This window comes from Pollicipes pollicipes, unplaced genomic scaffold (assembly GCF_011947565.3).
Source record: "Pollicipes pollicipes isolate AB1234 unplaced genomic scaffold, Ppol_2.1 Scaffold_5724;HRSCAF=6776_pilon_pilon_pilon, whole genome shotgun sequence".
NCBI lineage: Eukaryota > Metazoa > Arthropoda > Thecostraca > Pollicipedomorpha > Pollicipedidae > Pollicipes > Pollicipes pollicipes.
The window spans coordinates 33,557,026-33,578,099 of NW_023596746.1; the positions used below are offsets into that span (position 1 = coordinate 33,557,026).

General features: G+C 52.3%; 2 protein-coding genes across 2 annotated transcripts; both read left to right on the plus strand.

Annotated features, from left to right (window-relative positions):
- Positions 1 to 2,273: 2,273 nt before the first annotated feature.
- Positions 2,274 to 6,265, plus strand: eIF6 (eukaryotic translation initiation factor 6). The gene is made up of 2 exons (XM_037227027.1): positions 2,274 to 2,548; positions 5,051 to 6,265. Exon 2 carries the CDS (start codon positions 5,052 to 5,054, stop codon positions 5,787 to 5,789), a length of 738 nt encoding a protein of 245 aa, XP_037082922.1. The 5' UTR covers positions 2,274 to 2,548; position 5,051; the 3' UTR covers positions 5,790 to 6,265.
- Positions 6,266 to 7,003: 738 nt separating this feature from the next.
- LOC119102963 (suppressor protein SRP40) lies at positions 7,004 to 9,484 on the plus strand. Its single transcript, XM_037226413.1, has 3 exons — positions 7,004 to 7,082; positions 7,619 to 9,241; positions 9,389 to 9,484. Exons 2-3 carry the CDS (start codon positions 7,772 to 7,774, stop codon positions 9,482 to 9,484), a joined length of 1,566 nt encoding a protein of 521 aa, XP_037082308.1. The 5' UTR covers positions 7,004 to 7,082; positions 7,619 to 7,771.
- The last annotated feature ends 11,590 nt before the right edge of the window (positions 9,485 to 21,074 follow it).

Consider the following 21,074-nt stretch of genomic DNA (forward strand, 5'->3'; position numbering starts at 1 on the left):
TGCGATTGTACACATTGCAATATTCACCTCAGTGCAACGGAAGTGCTAAAAAATTATACACGCTTGTATGTGCGTGCATGCCAGTGCCTGGAATGGCCACCTTAAAGCAGTTAGTAATCGTTGACGGGAACACTATAGCCAACTGTGGCAATTTTTCGTGACGCCCGGTGTTTCCTGATCGAGTGCCTGGTGACTTACCTTACTTTTACCAACTGTACCGTGCCATACCTTGCCTTACCTTACCTTACCTTACCTTACCTTACCTTACCCCACCCGGTCTGACCCTTCCGTACTCTAGCTTGCCTTACATTATCTTAGCTTAGCTTACCTCACCTTATCTTACCTTACATTATCATATCATACCATACCATAGCATACCGTACCGTACCATATCAATTACATACCATACCATGCCATACCACACACCACACCATACCACACCACACCGCATCATACCATACCATGCCATATCTTACAATGATTGGGAACCTGAAAGCCCACTTGACTTGTCGATCCCGGTCTCTTCGAGCTCCCGTTCAGGTAACGGAACAGTCAAATTAAGGATGTGGTCGGCGTGGCGCGGCCTACGTGTTGTCAGCTCAGCGTAAATCGGGCCTGGATTTTAACCGCTCAACTGAGGTTGACGATGCCACGGCTGGTGGAGGAGCGTTCCAGTCATATACGGCCGGCATGCTGAGCGAGTTTCGACGAACGGAAGTCCCAGCGCGGGGTTTTCCCAGCTTCCACTGGTGTTTTGTCACCTTCGGGTTGTGTCTTGCCAGGCACACCTCCATCGACAGCGACATGCCTCTGTGAAACATTTGTGACGCTGGAGCCATGTCTCTCCCGCGACGACGGTAGTTCAGCGAGGGCAGCTGTAGGAGTCGGAGCATCTCAGGATATGGCGGTGCCTCGCCTCTTGGACAAGACAAGTAGCTCGTCGTTGAACCCGCTCCGGCCGCTCCTGGTCCAGTTTTTGGAACGAACTCCAGGTGATGCCATGCTAAAAAAACATGGTCTCATACTCCCAAATCATGGCGTACCTTGGCCTTGTGCCGCCGTGGCGGCGTGTAAACGCCGATGCTGGCTAATGACCACTCCGCGACGCCATCATCTGGTTGGCCATCAAAATCCCCTCCGCCGTATGCATAAGGAACCTTAGGTTCCATAACCCGACGTTCAGTTCTCGATGGGCTCGACCGCGACTTCGGCGCCATGCATGAAGTAAGTTAGTCTCGGGTTGCAGTTCTTGTAGATGTGCATTACTCTGCACTTGATGTTCTGAAAGGGTGGCTAACCCTCTGACCACTTGACCAGGCTATTGGGGGCCCGCCTGCAGAAGGGACGCAGTCAGGGGCCTCGGAACACGACGATATGCCTAGTGTTATCCGCGGACATCTTAGCCGCGCTTCGTGCATGATCTGGTCAAAGGAGATGATGTATGGCGTCGGTCCCAGCATCCTTGAGGGATGTCGCTGGCGACGTCGATCCAGTTCAACTTTGAGTTCCGGACCGGCACTCTGCAACCGGTGAGTTAGGAAGGCCCTGATCCAGCGCAGCAAGTTACCTCGCACGCCGCAAGCATGGAGCTTCGAGACCAGACGGTCGTGAGGTATATAATCGAAGGCTTGAGGCATGGAATCGAGGTAACCTGCGTCCACCAGCTTCCCATGATCTACCGCTGCGCTCCAATTTTCGGAACTTGGTCAGCTTTATTTGTGTCCGCAGAACTTTTCAGGTGGACACGCATGAAGTGTGCGATACACTTACGGAGTTAGAGTAACAAGCCTTTCCGGAGAAACAGAGTGGGTAGCTTGGTTCCGTACGGAGGGCAGAAGCCCCGTTACTGATCTGATATTAGTGTCATCATTGTACTGTCATTGCCTAACTTTCTGAATGATAAAGTTCCAAGATACGCCGCGGCACTAGCCGCTTTGTTCACAGTCCGCGCATTATGGAGGCGTCCTATGATGTAATCAAGCGATAACGCAGGGAGAAATGCATTTATCAAATGCTCAAACTGTGTCGTTGATATTAGCTTTCCCTGAAAAACTTGCTAATAGTAACAATTAGATTTTTCTGTCTTGTCTGGCATTCGGTTCAACTTTTTTGATCGGGAAACTCTGGATGCAGTAGCAGGACTCATTTCTGTAAGCTGTACCACTTCTGTGAATATCATCGCCGCTGCTTCGCGCTGCTTACGTCACAGGAGAGCAAAGCACGCGGCGCTTGCGCCATGATATGAAACATCGTGCCATCGCTTGCGCGACGACGCGGACGCCGCACCGGGGGCGCGGTATTAAGTGGTGTGTGGGGCGACTCGTGGTCTTTGGACTCGGGGGCGCTGCTGAGAGCGGGAGGGGCCGAGGTGGCGCTCACGTTATAAGCGTTAGTACTTTGCCTACGGTACCAGCGTTCCATATCTTTCTGTCCAATCAGTGTCAATACCTTTGCACGGCATTAGTGTGCTGAAACCTTGGCACTTTCAAGTTGTGAAGCACCCGGCCCACTGGCGAATCGGATCTTCAAAGGAGAGCTACATTAACATGTAAGTGGTTATCTCTGTAGTTACGGTACATCATTGTAAGTACTTTTGGGAAGTTTGTGATTTACAGGTGTTTGTTGTGTCATGTGAGGTGTGCAGAAAGTTTTGAAGAGGAGCAACTGCAGGCTATGTCATACAAATATATGTTATGCAGAAGCATAAAGCATGTTGGCATTATTTGGTCCTGCATTGGGATTTGATTGCACCACAGTGCTACCTGAACACAGTCATGTTTGAAGTGCACTCCAATATAAATATGTTTGGACAAGTTCTCAACAAGTATATATTTATGTATATATGCATATACAATTATGGTGTGTGCACTGTCCTGTCCACCACATGCTCAGCTTATGGTGCCTGATTTTCCCAAGACATTGCAAATGATCATGGCAGAATGAAATTTGCACTCCATATGGCAACTAACAAGATGTTTCATTAATGTAGCACTCAATGTTTTGGCAGGTTTCATGATGGAATGGAGTTGGAGTGTAAAATATCACTTGGCCTGTCATTCCCAGTCTATGAGCTTCTTCAGATTACCAGTTTCAAAAAAGGGATGGATATGATAGGTATGGGATGTTATGCATGATATCAGCCCATTTCAATGAGCATAGGTTTTGGGTGCTCAATCGAGGTTGATGATGCCACTGCAGGTGGGAGGGCCTATTAATCATTTGCTGAGCTATTTTTGATGAGCATAACTCAAGGTGCCAGCTCAAGGTTTCTTCAGCTTCCATTGTTGTCTTCTTGCTACCTCTGAGTTATGTCTTGTGAGGCACCCCTTCACCATCAATGGCATGCCTCCCAGAAACACATGAAACCCTGCAGCTGTGTCTGCTCTGTGACAACCAGTGATTGTAGTTGTGCCAAGAGTAGGATGAGAAGAAAGAACCTCTCAGTAAATGTAGAGGAGTGAGGACCTCTCACTAAATGTGGATGAGTGAAAGCCTCTCAAGATATGTGGAGAACTGGCAGCCTCTCAGGATATGCCTGGTGCTATAACAAGTATATGGGCTAGCCTGTGCTTGTTCCAATGGCAAATGATAATGGTTATATATATATATATATATATATATATATATATATCATGATAAATAGCAGATGAAGATGGGCCTTGCAGTTGGGTTCTGTGGTTTTTGTCAGATTGAATCCAACTTCAGTGTTACCTAACTGAAGCTAACCTGACATTTTTCTTGGTGTTAAGGTTGGTGTTATGTATTCTTTGGAATAACTGTACTTTGAAGGTCATTTAAGACCAATTCCAAGACTACATATTTTAAGGCAAAAATAATTCAAACATGCAGCATAATTTGCCTGGCATAGGTTAGATGTGCATGTTAACCAGGCTCAGCTCACTGATGTTATGTTGGTGTCCAGTACTGCAGATAAATTTTTTGCCGTACTGGAGCCCATCTAATGTGTGCAACAACAACTAAATGTTTAACTGAAACAAAAATAGCAGAAACATTTCTGTCTTGGACAGATTTGTATCAGGCCATCTCACCACACCAAAGACTCAAAAATGCATGTTATATGGGGTATATTTGGCATAGCAGTGCATCCTGCAGAAAAATGGGGAGCATTTATGGCAAAAACCTGAGTGCCCAGAGGTTGTTGCAGGGCTGCCACCAATTTTGCCCCCCCCCCCCTCCCCCCATAGACAGCCAATGTTTCAGGAATCATGGTGTTTTATTAAAGGAAGTTTTCTGACACAAGTAGTCCAAAAATGTTTGTCACATAAGTACTTTAAAAGTTGAGGGTGCTTTAGCTGGGCCTGAGTTCAGTACATGCAAGCTTGAGATTTGGCATGCCAGTGTTTGTAGTTATGCAGTGCAGAATATGTGTCATGATTTTATTGTCACTACTGATTTTTAAATATCTTCAGCTGCATTCCCACTTAGTGTGAGTGAAAATACCAAATATTGAAAATCTATTGCCTGTACATAAAAAATATTTGTCAGTTGCAGACATTGCAACACTTTTTGCTGCATCGCTGAATGAAAGGAGGATGCAGCTGTTTTGAGGAAATCCTGGAATGATGCTTTGCAAGCTGGGACAAGGCAGCACAACCAGCACCTAAAGGATTGCATTTGTTCACATGATAATAAAGAGAGAAAGTGGCATAGTTCAAGACAGTGGCCATGATAGACATATCTGGTTTCTCAAATAGTTCAGTTGTTCATAAGCTGCATTTATGCACCCATTTAGCCGTAGGTGTTAGAAAAGGGGAAAGGTGTGTGGTGTGTGGTGATCAGATTATGAACATCTAGTTTTTGGTCTGTAAAAGTGATGCATGTATTGTGTCATCTTGAATCATATGATGCCATCCTTCACATCAGAAAGTCAAGACAACACAAGGCATGTGTTTAAGGTTCTTGCTCTTTAGTGGTTAGAGGTAGCAGCCCTCATGCAACTGAGACATGACATGACGTCCTCAGTATGCAGACTCGTCGCTGACGCCCTGAGCCGGCCGTCGTAAGTGCCACGCCTCTCCTTGCCTTGCAGAATGGCGGTGCGCACGCAATTCGAGGGTAACAACGAGATTGGCGTGTTTTCCAACCTGACCAACGCCTACTGCCTGGTGGGCATTGGCGGCTCGGAGAACTTTTACAGCCTTTTCGAGTCGGAGCTGGCCGACACGATCCCGGTGGTGCACGCTTCCATCGCTGGCTGCCGCATCGTCGGCAACCTGAGCGTCGGCAATCGGCACGGCCTGCTGGTGCCGAGCACGACCACCGACCAGGAGCTGCAGCACCTGCGCAACGCGCTGCCCGACTCGGTGCAGATCCGGCGCATCGAGGAGCGGCTGTCGGCGCTCGGCAACGTGATCGTGTGCAACGACTACGTGTCGCTGGTGCACCCGGACCTGGACCGGGAGACGGAGGACATCCTGGCCGACACGCTGCGCGTCGAGGTGTTCCGGCACACGCTGGCCGACAACCTGCTGGTGGGCTCGTACAGCTGCCTGAGCAACCAGGGCGGCCTGGTGCACCCGAAGACGTCCAGCCAGGACCTGGACGAGCTGTCGTCGCTGCTGCAGGTGCCGCTCGTCGCCGGCACCGTCAACCGCGGCTCGGACGTCATCGGCGCTGGCATGGTCGTCAACGACTGGTGCGCCTTCGCCGGCCTCGACACCACCTCCACCGAACTCAACGTCATCGAGAGCATATTCAAGCTGCGCGACGATGCCGCCGCGCCCACTATGAGCGCCATGCGCGACACGCTGATCGAGAGTACCACGTAAAGTGGCGGGGCGGGACGGGCGGCCCGCGCGAACGGCCGGCCGCCGTGGTGGGCTTGCCCGGTGGCAATCGGCGTGGTCCGTCTGCCGACGTGTCGGTTGTGTGGGCCAGGCCACGCGTGTGCCACGTGTGGGTGTTTGAGTGTGAGTGGAGCGCGTTTTCGAGGCGTTTCGGCGTGAGCGCGTAAGGCGTTTTCCGGCGACTGATGTGAATCCCGACGAGAGGTTGTTCCGAGAGAAGTTCTGTTAATGACGGGTTTTCAGGGGAAGCGTGCTAAGCCATTTGTGTAACGTCCGACATGGGGTGAAATGCCGGCTGATTATGCGTGGTCATTTTATTCCTTTTTAGACACTTCTCTGCATTAGAACCTCTTTGACATGACATGTGTACACTCATTATTTCGCCTGGCATGAGAATGTCTGGAAATACAAAAGTAATGCTATTTTTGGCCATTGGAAATGAATAAATAGGTAAACGATCCAATCTTTCAGGCCCGGAGACTTCCAAAACCACGACGGATGTCCGTTATGAATGACAACGGATCGCATGCGAGCCTTTTGTCACGACATCCTTCCATTACACCTGATGTGATTAAGAATGGGCTCATCCTACTGAATACTCATGACGACATTCGACATATAACAGCAGCATGCCGTGACCATCGAAATAGCCTTGGTCTAGATGCACGCCATGAAGCACTCGTTGCACCCGTCGCGAGATTGACCTCCGCTCCTCTGTCTTTGCCCGAGATCGGCGGACCGCCGCGCCAACCGGCCCTCCGCGCCGACCCTGTCCGGGCAGCTGGCCGTCTGCGCTGTTGCAGGTCGACGTCGCGGAGCCGCGAGCAGCTGTTGGCGCGGCTGGCCACCTTCTCGCCGGCGCGCTGGCCGGGCGAGCCGCTGAGCGCGCTGGAGTGCGCGCGCCGCGGCTGGCTGCTGGAGCCGGGACCCCGGCTACGCTGCGGCGCATGCCAGGCGGCCGTGTCAGCGCGTCTGCCCAGCCGCGGTCGGCCGCGCCAGCACGCAGCCGGCGTGGCGCGCCTGCGCCGCCTGGTGGCGGCCGGGCACCGGCCCGGCTGCCGCTGGACGGCCGCCGCGCTGCCGGCCGCCGCGTTGCGCCCGCCGCTGCCCGACACGGCCGCCGGCCGCGACCGCCTGCTGCGCCAGCTGCGGCTGCTGGCGCGCGCGGAGCTGCCGCTGCCGGCCGCCGCCGAGCCGCTGGTGGCGGCGGCGCCGGCCGCCGCGCTCCTGGCCGAGGCGTGTGGTGCCGATCTGCCGAGTTCCCAGCGGGCCGAGGTGAGCACTGCCGGCCAACGCCAGCAGCCGGAACAGATGGGGCTTCGGATGTCCATTCGCATGTTGTCTAACTAGCGCTCTGTTGTCCTCGTCCCCGAGTGGTCCGTGAGGAATCTATAGGACTGTGCACGTAAGGCAAGCTGCCGGCTCCCGGTACGTTCGTAGATATCATTAAACAAGAGAATCGATGTGATCGCATGTGACGTCTCGACCGGCGAACATTGTTGCTAGGCGTGCTGCGTTGGGGTAAATCGATGGTGTGGTCGAAGAGCATTTGTCCAGAGCGATTGAATTGCATAATGACGCAAAAGAAGGTTGCATTTGTCCAGGAGGGCTGCGGAGCTTATGGGCGTCGCACATACCGGCATGCGTTTCGCCGCCTACCCCGTTCAAAACTGCAGGGACTGAATTGCTGCCTGTTGGCTGCCTCCAACCCACATTATGGCCCTATATGATCGCGCAGTCGAAGAGCCCGAAAGCCCCAATGGCTACTACTACCACGACGACTGTCTCCAACCGAGTCTACTCTATTTCAGGTGGCTGTCAAGTATGTGCTGTCCGGTTGGGATCTTCTTGACAATGGGAAATACCTGCGCTGCAGTTTTGGCTGCCGCGTGTGGGACCCTTCTCACATTTATTCCGCACCAGCCGCCTGTGAAGACGTAAAGACGGTGGAAGAGAAAGCGAGCATGGCTGCCGATGCGACCGACTGTGACATGGATACGACACCGGAGCGGGCGCGGCAGACCACAGCCCGCGATCATCGCCCGCAAGGCGAGGACCAGGGCGACTGCGCGGGCGTCCCGGCACCTCAGCCTGACGGGGGAGCTTCAGTCGCGTGTGCCAAGTCACCCGATGGGCGGGGAGCCGGGCAAGGACGAGGAGATGGGGAGGAGCACGCGAGCTCCGATGCCTCCGTGGTGAGTGGAGGCCAGGTGCCCTCTCCTGAGAGGCCGAGCAGCGAGCATCGCGACGCCGCGCCTGACGTTCCCTCCGCTGCGGTGTCGCAAGACGAGCCTGCGGATCCAGTCCTGTCTCCTGAATCACCGCTCCGTGAGAAAGAGCCAGCGCTTGCAGCACGGGGGCCGGAGCTAGCGTCGAGTTCGTCGGAGGGAGAAGCAGAGCACCCATCTGTGGACGAGGACGCATGTAAGGTACGGGGCGACGGACCCCAGTCCACGAGTGTACTCTGTGAAGCTTCTGATGCCGGCCAAGATACGCCCATGCCGCAATCCGGTGACGCGGACGAAGTCAGGAGTCATCGGGACGGCTCACAGGGACCGGACGAGCCATCCGAAAAGGCGTCTTACAAATCAGGCGACGCCAGTCAGGAGCGGAGCGCACTCAGCCCGTCGTCAGATCCCGGACCGCCCGAGCAAGGCTCTGACGTCGGCGCGGCCGGCGACGCCTCCGCTCTCGCTAGCGGTGCCGCGCCGCCTACGTCGGCCGAGCCCGCCGTGCGGTCGGGCGATGATGACTCCGGCGCCGCAACGTCGTCCAGCGAGGAGGACGACACTGATGGCTCGGCGTCAGACGTGGATGGCGACACGCGCACGTCGGCCTCTGAGAACGGTGACGGCGATGTGCGCGGGACCGAGGACGGCGACGCTGCTGCGATCACCGCGACAGCCGCCGACGGCTCCGACGGTTCCGGCACGCCCTCTCCGGACGGGTCTCGCGCGCCACCGGCCGGCAAGCCTCGCACGTCATGCGCTGACGCGTCTCGGACGTCATCTCCGGGCGGTGCGCGTGACCGCTCATCATCTAGTGAGGCGGACGTCGGTGACGGCTCGGAGACACACGACCAGAACGGCAACCACGCGCTGTCGCCGTCCGCCAGCGATGATGATGAAAACGGTGCGCAGGCGCCTCCCGCCGAGGAGAGCAGCAGCACGACCTCGTCATCGGACGACAGCGACGGTGGCGATGCGTCCGCGGGGTCTGACGCCGCCGCCGGCGCCGGCGCGCCATCTGAAGCGTCCGTCGCCACCACTAGCACCGAGGCGCGGTCGCCAACTCCAGATGGCGGTGACGAGGGTGGCGAGGGTGACGCCGCGAGTGGCGGCGTGGACGGATGCGAGCCGGACGCCGACACCGCGGAGGCCGGCGCCTCCAAGCGGCCGCGGGAGGGCGAAGTCGGCGCGCCTGAAGCGAAGCGGGCGCGCGGCGCGCGGCGCGGCCCGCTGGAGGCCCACCGCGGCTGGTGCCCGTGGGTGGCGGCCGTGGACGGCGGCGAGCCGGGCTGGCGCCGGGCGCTGGCCGCCGTGGAGGCGCCACGCGACGGAGCCCGTCTCGGCGGCGGCGAGTGGGCCGACGCCGACGCGCTCGAGACCATGACGAAGGTGTGGAGTACCCTGGACCTGTGGACGTCCCCGGTGGCCAAGCCCGTGTCCAGGGCGTGAGCGTCTCAACGTGCGACCGAGATGAAGTCTGTACAGACGTACTGTTGTAGTTCGCGCTGTGTGGATTAGAGGCCGCCGTTGGTCGCTGGAATGCTGGCGAAGTGAAAGCTGGTTGAACAAAGGACTGGTGCGCAGGGCGGCCGGTAGATGGGACACCGTCGTGTATTGCATAACGCACTCCCATTCGTTTGCGGAAAAGCTGGAACGACTCGGAACGGCCATATTGTTCATGCTACGGTATGCCCAGCTTGGGCTGCCCCGCCTGTACATCTGCACGTCCTTGAATACATTCGCGGATATTTAAGGAAGTTGCGCATTCCTCTTTCGTGATTTCCTTCACCGTTCAACGTAGCGTCTTCCAAAAAAATAGGAACCCACGGTTATCGTTCAATGTCAGATGACGAGGAAGCGTGGTTAAGGAAGCCTGTAGCTAAATAAAAAGGAATCACTGGGTGGAGGTGAGCAGTGCAAATAACATCATACCCCAAGAACACCAGCAAACGGGCTTCTGGGATTGGGCCCACTTTTTCTAGAAGATTGGGATTACCCCCTTCCTCGAGCTGATCAGCAAATTATACCCCTGTTCGCAGAACAACCAAGCATGTGTCAGTTCCTCGACAGGAATCCTAGGATGGGATCCCTGAGTCCTGGATCTTAGATCTACGACGTCCACGTCTGTTAAGATGCGATTTACTTGGCGACGACTCGATTTCGATGAAAACCATCCGGTGATATATGACAGCGAGGTAACACCGAATCCGACGCGTTTTTTTTTTCTTCAACTTCACGTGATCTTTAAGGTCAAATGGCGAGGAGCCTCAAATCATCCAAAACGTGCTCGTCGTTTTCTGATTTCCAAGCACCAGAATCATCGGCAGCAAACACAATAACATCCGTTTGGAGGTCCTGACTTCTCAATGCACCCTTCAAGGTCAGATCAAGATCGAATGACTGGAAACTGCGCGTCACTCAAATGCTGCCGGCCGGCTTCCGATTTGTATCAGGATATCTCGTTGCATGAACTTGCATCCGTCATCTAGAAGTCCTCGCCTGTTAAACGGCGTGTCCCACCTCCGGGTGCATTTCAAGAACATACCCGTGTGAAACATCAGGACTGGTCACGTCTAATAACAGCACTGGGTAGTGCCACTGCAGCGCCGTCGAGCTTGATAAGGATATCAATGTTAATTATTTTTTCTAGTCACAATTACGCTGTCAACTATTTACAACAGCACTACACTTTTCTGTGCAGTCGCGACCACCAACATCATTGCAACGACCGCTCGCACATCTATCGGTGCAATTAAAAGACGTTTGTGATTGGCCCAGCGGGCAAGGGCCTGTTACCGAGAAGTTGGATGGTCGAATTTGAGCAAGGGCGTCACGTGGATCATGTGATATCCACATGCCCAAAGCAAAAGTGCGCATCGAAAGGGCTACCGATCTAAACGCCTCAGGGGAGAGGCAAAATCCATAGGATAACGTTTCGTTGAATTCGCGGGATAATAGCGTCATGTTCGCAGATCTTTTGTCTGAACAGACTGCTTCTAGCTTTCGTAGCGTTATTGCCTACTCAAACACGGTGACACAACAGTGTGTTGCAAACATAACAGAACACACGTTGAAAAAACTGGCAAATGAAATGCATTACTTTTACAGTGGTGAGCAGGGAATCAACTGAGATTTTCCCCACAGGGTTGGCTACATTAAATCAACATTCTGGACAATTCAGAAGGATTTCAAGAAAACTGATATTGGTGATCAATTCGTACGGGTTTGAGGTAACATTAAGTGAGAGGAACAAAAAGTGGGGGATTCAAAAACAAAAAATGCACAATGCACAAAAACACCACCTTTAACGTCAAAATCAAGGCAAATGACGGGGACTTCGTATCACTCAAAATTTACCAGCCATTTTGGATTTATCAATAATGGAATATTCTTTAATGCATAGACTTCCCAATTGGCCGGTAACTTTCGGTCGATGTCGAGTTTCCCGTCATTTTACATTTGAAGAGTGACGTTGAGAGATCAGGACTTCTTGACGGACGCCAGTTTATTCGCTGAACACAACAATAAAGCTTGCAAATTCCAGATCCGATGATCGATGGACACTGTCAGTTTTGGTTGATATGAAGCACATGTGTGCTTAGAACCCCCAAAAGAATCACAGGATCCACCCTTAGGATCCAGGTGCATATTTGAATTAAGAAGTTCCCCGTCAATTGATCTTGGAGTATGTCCAAATGATCATTATGAATGAGAAATATGACCATCGTATCTAGAGCATGTCCAAATGCACTAGCAGTTACGTTAATGAAGGTTTCATATTTCGATGCATTTCTCATGATGTATATGACATTAGTTGAAGATATTCTATTCATGGAGGGCTGGGCTGAGAATTTTACCAAGTGTATGCGTGGTTCTTGCCTTGCGATGAATTCCTAGAAATCGTTCAGCTCACTGCTGGATGGTTAATGCAGAAAGCAATGCAGCAACATACAACATATTAAAACAGCATAGCCTTAGCAAGGTTACCCGTATAAATTGGATGGTCCGTTTAAAAAAGGATTGAGAACGTATGTCATGCCTTTAGTGCCGCAGGGAATTTTCATACGCTTCCGTGAGCTTCCTAACTCAATACCACCCACCTTGCCTCTTAGTGTGCTGCCTATGCCGTACACCAAGCGTCTGATTACTGAAGCTCCGCCGCGAAGTGCACATGTGAGCCCGACCAACACGCTAGAGAGACGGCAAATCCTGTGCGCTTCCCCTGGGTCGGTCATATCAAATATGAAATTAGCCCGGCAACCTGGCCGGTCGCGCCCCATCCCGCAGAATGGGGAAGTTCGTGCAACCCGCCCTGCTGACTCGATATCCAAACATCACGGTAGATTACGTGGATGCAGTGGACACAGAACAACGTGGCGGTAGCCCGTTCGTGACCTGGAACCCTCGTTGACATTGCTGGGCAGCATTTTTTATGGCTGACCTCAGTCGTGTAGGCACGCTTTGTGCACCCTTGCCGCCTTCCTTTAGCTTTAGATGCATCTGCAGAGCAGAGCGGCCATGCCTTTATCTAAGTGTCCAGCGCGAGGTGAAATCCCATGAAGGTATTTTATGATTTTCCATGGCTTTGACCCGGGTAGTAAGACACAGTTGGTCGCCGTGAAAGGCCTGCTTACGCTATTTTTGATTGTTCCAAAAGCATGGCCTGACATAGCTTCGTCCTTAAGTAAGTCTGGCACTGCTTGTTGTGTTTTTTCCTTTTTAACTGGTCAATGATGTATCAGAAACGTGTACGCTTAAAAACCGACTTTCAGTGGACCAAGAGGTCGCGGTTAAACGGAAATACCAAGCAAGCTTTGTGATCGTACGGGAATGCTGGACGTCTCAAAGCCGTATTAAGTATTCCCAAGACATTGTCGTAAAGACGTCAATCTCGCAAGGTTATTTGACTTAGCCTGTGACGTAACCTCGACTCGGCTTTACTTAGCACCGCTGTGACCTCGTTGGCCGTTGGGTTACTCTAGCTATGTCTGGGGATGTTTGCCGGCCTTGGAATATAATGATTCATAATCTTGTTCAAATTTGTGTCTTTCTTCCAAAAGTTAATCGTCCGTGGATTTAAAAGAACAGTGGTCAAGTACTTATATCAACCAATGTGCTGAAACTAGCAAGAGGCAACCGTCACTCATAACCATGCAAAGATGACCTAGCAAGTACTTTTGCCTGAACCTACACCTAGCAAAGATGGCACCCACTCGGCGCAGTGATGATTGTTCGTCTGCGCTCGAAGGACCAGTTGTGGACTGTTGTGGCCGAAAAAAACGGAAGACATCATACAAAAGAAAACGCTTAGGGAACGGCATTTGCCAATGCTTCAGAGGCTTGGAATGGACGCTGGTGACCAAGTACGTGCTATCAGAAGTGGGGATGATTGAGTGGATCGCCAGCTTCTGTTTTAACTCGCCGCCTGCATTCGCAATAGATCGATCCACTTACCGCCCAGTTTATCAAGTGCGCGAAAGGCTGATTGTTCCATACAGTCATTATTCGTCATTACCGTGCTTCAAGGCAGTTCGCCCAAAACAAACAGTCTTGACACATTAGGAGCTACCATCACTAATCGTATTAATGCGTGTACCTATTGTCATTCCCCCTCCCCCCCCCCACCCCACAGCACCGGTACTGGGCTCCAAACCTACCTTCCTGCAGGCGCGGCCGCTCGTGCACCCGGACACCGTCTCCCGCGGCTCTTGTGTAACACAGTTTACTTAAGGATGTGCTTTATTAGCGCCAGACGCATCAAGATCTGGGTGCAGTTAACACGATTAGTATAGAGCCTGCGGCAACATTCTCGACTGCTGTTGATTTGGAAGCATCCTTCGTAATTGTATTTCTTTGGCAAAGGAACTCTGGAATAATTGCTACGGTGTGCCGATAGTGTAGTAATTAAGCTGCGCGTCTGGGAAACCAGAGGTTCGCGGTTCGATTCCTCGCGGTGCCCGCCCTTCCTGCCAGGGTGAGAGGCAGGCGACGGCATATAGCCTCAGCAGCTGAGTGCGTCGTAAAACCCCCATGACGACGAAGCATTGCTATGGCAGCTGTTTGTGACCAGCTGGACACATATCCCCATCGCGATGGTATCCTCAGCCCTGCCCAACACGCTCACCGGCAAGGCCACTGCACGGAAGACGATCTGCCCGCCGCTGACAAGGAGCCGGCGAGGAACATTGACAGCGAAGACAGGTGCTTGGCAAACGCTTGTCGATATATGCAAGGCGTGCGACAGTGTTTTTCATGATTAGCTTGTGGCAAAGCTCCAATGTTACGGCGTGGTCTATAATTGGTTCAAAGCTTGTCTGACTGACCGGAAGTGAGTGGTGCGGTGGGACTGACGGCCCTGCCGGTAAATGATGGAGTGTCCCAGGGGTGCATAGCCCAACCATCCTTGTTTACCCTGCCTTGCAAACGACCTCTCCAGTCGTATGTACGCATTAATCGTCCCATAGACGCTTCATCTGTCACGCGGATGCCTTACCTTATATGCAGATGGCATCCAGCTCCTGGTCCTGGGCCATGTTCCCCCCAAGGAGCGCAGTCTTCGCACACTAAAAAGTCGTTTGAATGTCGGCTGGCGAACTTCAGGCGTGGTGCAAGCTCCAGGAATGAAAGGGCAGAAAGCTGATGTGCGGTCTTAGGCGTACCGCTTAAAGAAAATGTTAGTTTTACCAACAGATGTTCACGGCACACCAAATTCCTCTGCGTGATCGTGGACAAAACGGTTCCGTGGGAGAAGCGTGTCGTCAATGACATAGAAAACTGCGGGCCTGGGTTTTGGCCCCATGTGAATGTTTCCTCAGAAAGTACGGCCTGTGTTACAGCAAGCCCTGGTCCTGCACGGTATCACGTGTGGTGCCGTAACCCATATGTACTTTAAGCTTTTTTTCTTCCAAATGAGCACGTTAGTATCTGTGACATTCATCACATTTCGACTTCATACGGGTTGTAGTATCTTACGTCATTATGTTCGACGAACCAAGGCCTGAAAAGACAAGTGGGTGGACTTCTAGTCAATACAATGACTGACCCACACGATGTGTACTCAGTTGTCACCACATGTGGTAAAACGTGTTCGTTTTCTCTCGACTTAGAGCATCTGAAACTTCTGCTCCGCAAGTTTGTCATTGCGATCAAGCGTATCTTAAAAGGTGCTGCGTATCTGGCATGGATTCTGCGTGACGTGACATATATCCTTGTCCGACTGACTCCCAGCAAACGAAAAAAACATTCCAGACGCCATGGATTACACACGACGCCACGAAGATTCTATATTGCCCAGTCTGATCAAATGTACTCTTAGGCCCATGAGCGCCCTACCGCTTTGGTGACCTGTTGCCTGTTTTCATTTCGTTGCCAGTTTATAAGCAGCTATTTAAACAGACAATCGAACTGCTTCTCTCTGGAACAACAGTGAGCATCCATCCCTGGTTCACAATTCGAAATATATCAGGTAAAAGCTGAGGAGTAGCTTTGCAAAACAAGTTCGAGGATGAGCAGTGAAAATGGCGCAACCTACACCCAAAATTGACCAAGAAACGGGATTCTTTCCGGACTTGGCCACTTTCTACTCAAAGCTGGGGGTCTGGGGCGAGAATTAATGAGGTTAATCTCCTCCCTAACTGAATAGGATTCTACATCCTTGCGTAAAAGTGACAACCAACGTATTCGGCGACTGAAAAGTGGAGCTTGGGGCGGCGAAAGAAGTGGCCCCTGATTAGTTGTAATGCGGGTCTTTATAGCAGCTTGCTCATTCTTATCTGGTACCTTGAATAACGCGCGCTACCACTGGCTGAGTCACCAATTTTCCCCATATCCTACACAGCGTGGGTTCCCTGAATGAGAGCCCCCTCCCCCCCCCCCTCTACTCGAATGAGCATTACACAACGACTCCTTTAAATAATTACTTCTTCCTTTAAGCTCATAAAACCATTATTTGCTTAGATAGCTGTCCACCTTGTCAGGTGCTCTTTTAAAAATTTTAAATGAGGAGATTCAAAAATGCCGCCGGTGAACCCTATCGCACAAATTTGTTTTCAGTGCGCTCGAGAGGAGCAGCCACGCTCTAAGAAGACGCGCTACAGAGCAGCTCCTGCGGCTGCGTCAGCCAGTTCACTCAAATGATACAAATGAGGCTCACTTAGCGTGCGTGCGAGCTCGTATTTGGCGTTGCCCGTTCGAGGATAACAGGCGTCTCGCAGCGAATACTGGTGTTCAAGCGGCACGATATTCAGGCGTTAATTCACTGGACACCATGGTGGCAAAGTGAGCCAACGCCTCTGCTCAGAAGTGTAAGAAGCTCATTCACGTAGCGCATTAAACTTTTCCTTAAATGCTTTCCATGAAGCCCATGTAGTATTTAAAGAGGTGTTGAGTTTTATGTCTTTATTGTCAACAAGTAGCTTTTTTAGACAGCACGTTACCCATATATTTTGTGGTAGAATGCTCTCAATTCGTAAATACAATGCGCAACAGGGCACAGTACTTACCGTAACAAAGGGTTTTTGTCGGCTATTGCCCTAATAAAAAGGTTAAAAGTTGCAGTACAGGACGGAAAGATTTTACGCTCGGAACTAAATCGTGTGGGATAAATTTCCGACGGTAAAGATTTTAGTCTCCTCACGACAAGGAAAAATGCGAAGTACTTTCTTTCGCATTGCAGTAAAACATTTCAAACACTAGCTTTCACAGCCCTTGCGGAACTGAACGCTTTACCTTAAAGAATTTGCGCCAACTATTTCGAGTTTTTGTTTTTAGTGAGTTATATCGTGCACTGGTAGAACAGAGGCGACGCAAATGTCAGACATTAATCCAGGCATGGGGCGCAATCGGCGAATCTGCTAAAAATGGACGCGTCAGTCAATAGTCATACATGAATAAAATATGTTTGTTTACAGCAAATATTAGCAAATAGTTACAGCACTGCAGACAGCCGATTTGGGATGTGCTCGGATCCCTGTCACTAACCTTAGTCCGGCGCTATCTTTTTTAACAGTGACAATACTTTCCCTGCAAGCCTGCCCATCTGACACGACTTTACATGCAGTTACGGTGTCTCTACAGTGCTCTCGAGAACCAAGCTGGTGAGATGATATCGCGTGTGCATTTTGGGTGCCACTGTACACCAACTTCCATAGTTAGCCACCTGCAGCGCCTCGGACTACCACTAAACTTCATCGATGGTCCAGAGCAGGTGCCTGGCGCGTACTCCAAGCGGTACAGCACGAATATTAAGGAGCGGATGTGTTCAGCATATGAAATGCTTCTATGCGTCAGTCCAGGCGCGAGGGGGTACGGGGGCACGTGCCCCCTCCCCCTCTCCTGATGTTCCGAAGGGCCCTTTGAGGTCCTTGGGACCTACGATTGGGGGCCGATTGAGGGCCTGACTTGAGCGCCCGAAAAAGCCGAAAGGATGTCCGGAGGTTGTATTCAGGGGCCCCGGCCCGCAGGGCAGGGCGCTCCAATGCCAGCTAGAGGGCCCTGCGCGCTGATCAGGGGCCATGTGAGTAGATAAGGCCCTATATGTCCGTCAGACACCACTAGTGACGCAAAGCCGGCTCCATAATGGCATGGGCCTGAAGACCCATTTCCCAAGCAGGGACAAAGCCGGAGCCAGCGTTCCATTGGTCGGGATCCTAGTGTCTGCCAGAGCCCACAGTGCCTAACGAGGGCCCTGTGTTAGAAGGGGACCGAGTCGGCCAGAGGCAGTGTTCGAGGAGGCCCGGAGAGGCTGGAGAACCCCCGGGTCTGACCATGAATGGCCCGATTGTAGGGTCTAACGGCACGAAGGCCTGGCCGGAGTCTTATCCAGCGGCCCGGCCTACGGGAGCGGGCCCTCAAATGACAGTCAGAGAGCCATTTGCCCCGATCGGGGACCCCTTAGTCGATATGGGCGTATATGTCGGTCAGGCACCACCAGCACCGCTCAGTCGGCTCCGTGTCGGCATGGGCCTGAGGGCCTGCTCCCCAATCAGCTAGAAGTCGGGGGCAGCGAGTTAACTCGTCGGGACCGTTGTATCTGTCAGGGGCCACAGTGCCTAACTCGTCGGGACCGTTGTATCTGTCAGGGGCCACAGTGCCTAACTCGTCGGGACCGTTGTATCTGTCAGGGGCCACAGTGCCTAACCCGTCGGGACCGCTGTATCTGTCAGGGGCCACAGTGCCTAACTCGTCGGGACCGTTGTATCTGTCAGGGGCCACAGTGCCTAACTCGTCGGGACCGTTGTATCTGTCAGGGGCCACAGTGCCTAACAGAGGGTCCTGCTTTTGCAAGGGGCCCCGAGCCGACCAAGGGAAGTGCTCGATGAGGCCCAAAGACGGGCCCGGGCGGCCCACCGGAACCGACGATCAATGGCCAAGTCAGAGGGCATAAGGGCCTGAAGAACTGGCTGTAGGTCGCGTAAATAATCGCGTCCCGTTGAGTCGTTACCTGAAATATCAGTCAGAGGTCCTTTTGTATCGTATTAGTATCCCCTGAGATAATGCGTGTGTCGAAGTCGGCCATAGACCACGAACACTGAACAGCTGGCTACCTGCCAACATGAACCCCTGGGGGCCCATTTCCTAACCAGGAACAAGTCAGCGGCCATGATTTGCATTGGTCTAAGTCCCAGAAACAATGGTTGGGATCCCTGTGTAGGTCAGAAGCCCACAGTACCCAACAGGCGTCATATGTCGGCTGGTGGCCTCGAGTCGGTCACGGACTTTGCTTTGGAAGGTCCGAAGGGCTGCGACCTTAAATGCAAGTCAGAGGGCCTCTTGCCTCAGTTGGGGGCTCCTGGGACCGTGTGTGCCTCTATTTCGGCCAGAGACTACCAACACCGGACAGTGTTGGTCTGGGCCCTTGGGGTCCATTTCCCAAGCATGGGCAAGGTCAGGCGCGCGATTTGCACTAGTTGGGTCGCTGAAACAATGAGGATATCGGTCAGGGGCCTACAGCATCTAACAGGGGGTCCTGTGTCGGCAAGTGACCCGAGTCTCCAGCAGCCGTGTTTACGGGGGTCCGAAGAGGATCCAGAAAGGCACGTAGTGCCGTGACCTACAATCTCAGTTAAAGGGCTTCTTTTATGGCCCTCTTATGAGGATTTCCTATCTCTATTATATAGAGCCTCGACACGGAGCCAAACAGTCGGCCAATGCAAGTCTGAACACTTGGGACACGTTTCCCAAGCAGGAACGAGGCCGGGCCCACGTTTTGCAATGTTCGGGGTTCCTGACACAATAAGGGGCTCCTGCGTCGGTCAGAAGCCGCAGTGCTCAACATGGATCCTGCGGCAGCAAGTGGCCCCTAGTCGGCCACGAGCCGTGTTTTAGGGGACTCGAAGAGGGACTTAAGCATCTCTCGAGACCAAAGATTAAGGGGCCCTACTGGAAGGCTGAAGGGCCAGAGGGGCAGGCTGTAGGTCACGATAAGGACCCCAGCTCGTAGGGCTGTGATCTAAAATGTCAGTTTGAGGGTCTCTTGCACCTGTTGGAAACCCCTGAGACAGACCGCTCCTTTATTTCGGCCGGAGGTCACCAACACTGAACAGTCGGCCCCGTGTAGGTCTGCGGTCTGGGGGCCCACTTCCCATGTAGGGACAAAGCCGGGCCCCGATTTACATGGGTCTGGCCCGTGAAACAATGCGGGGCTCCTTTATTGGTCAGAGGCTCACAATGTCTAACAGGATGTTCTGTGTCAACAAGGGGCCTCGAGTCGGTCAGGGGAACATTTACCCGATAGGAGCGGAGACGGGACCCCGAATGAGGGCTAAAGGGCTTTTTGTGTTGGTCTTGAATGGAAATGAAAGGAAACATGAAATATTATGATGAGTGTTCATTTTGAGACAATGTAAGGTTCTGTGCCAGTCAGGACCCCAGTATCGAACGATGGGCCCTCCAGTCCAATGCAAGCATGGTCCGCAAAGCCGAACTGGAGTCTATGTGCCAATTATTGGACCAGCTGCGGTGATAAGGGATGTTGTTGTATCGATGAGGCCTCATGTCGAGATTCGGGGCCAACTGCGCGGGTTAGAACGTCTCCCGCGTCAGGGAACCATTGCGATTTGATGCATCTCTCTAAGGGCCTCGGGATCGACCAGGGATCTCGCCCCGAGTCGCCAGAATGGCAGCCGGGGCCACACGGCAACGGGACAGAATGGCCCTTCGGCCCTTAACCAGGAACGACAATGTGTCCTGCAATGTTTTGCTCAAGGGGGCTCTATACCGGGAAATAAGGGTTCTCATTTGTTACGTATAGAGTGGATCGAAATGTGTTCAAAAAATGAACAAGGCCATCCCATGTTTGCCTGAGAACGCCTCTTTTTGCAAAATCGACTAGTGAAACAAACAACATCAAAATGTCTGACTCTGCGCGCCCGCAGTCCTAGAAGTAAGGACAGCGATGGTCTGGGTTGCAGCTTCCATAAACTGAACGACGTTTGCCTCTGTAGCTAACACCAGGCGGGGGGCGCCGTTTGCGCGAGAGTGACCGTCGTGAAATAATGGTTGCGAATGTTTTTCAAAGTCAGTTCGCACCATTCAAAGATTTGACTGGGCTTATCTTTCTTACAACTTTGAGGTTTTCCTCTGAACAGATTAACAGCTACAGAAACACGAAAAAATTGACCTTACTCTTCCAGTTCCACCACCAGATTCCAGCAGCGCTTCGTGGTGTTTTAAGGGCCAATCCGTTCAATTCATCAATATAAGAATTGCGCGCCTGAAATATTCGTCCAGACTACATTCGAAATGTTTGATTTGATATCCTAGGGTTCAAAGGTACTTGTTTTAGATATGCCATCGTTTTCACCACCCGTTGGCTTAATGTTAATCGTGAAGCAGACGTGTGAGCAATGGAGACTGCAACCCCCGGCGTCGACGCTTTTGCTGCCAAGATTTGCAAGCGCGCATGTTCAAAACCACGTTGCATAATTTGTATAACTAATCGATACTGAGATAACGTTGAACGCTTCCAGACAAACATGGCTTAGCCTTGTTAATACAAATTGCTGACCCAGTTCGATTTACAAGCTGCACTCACGGATTC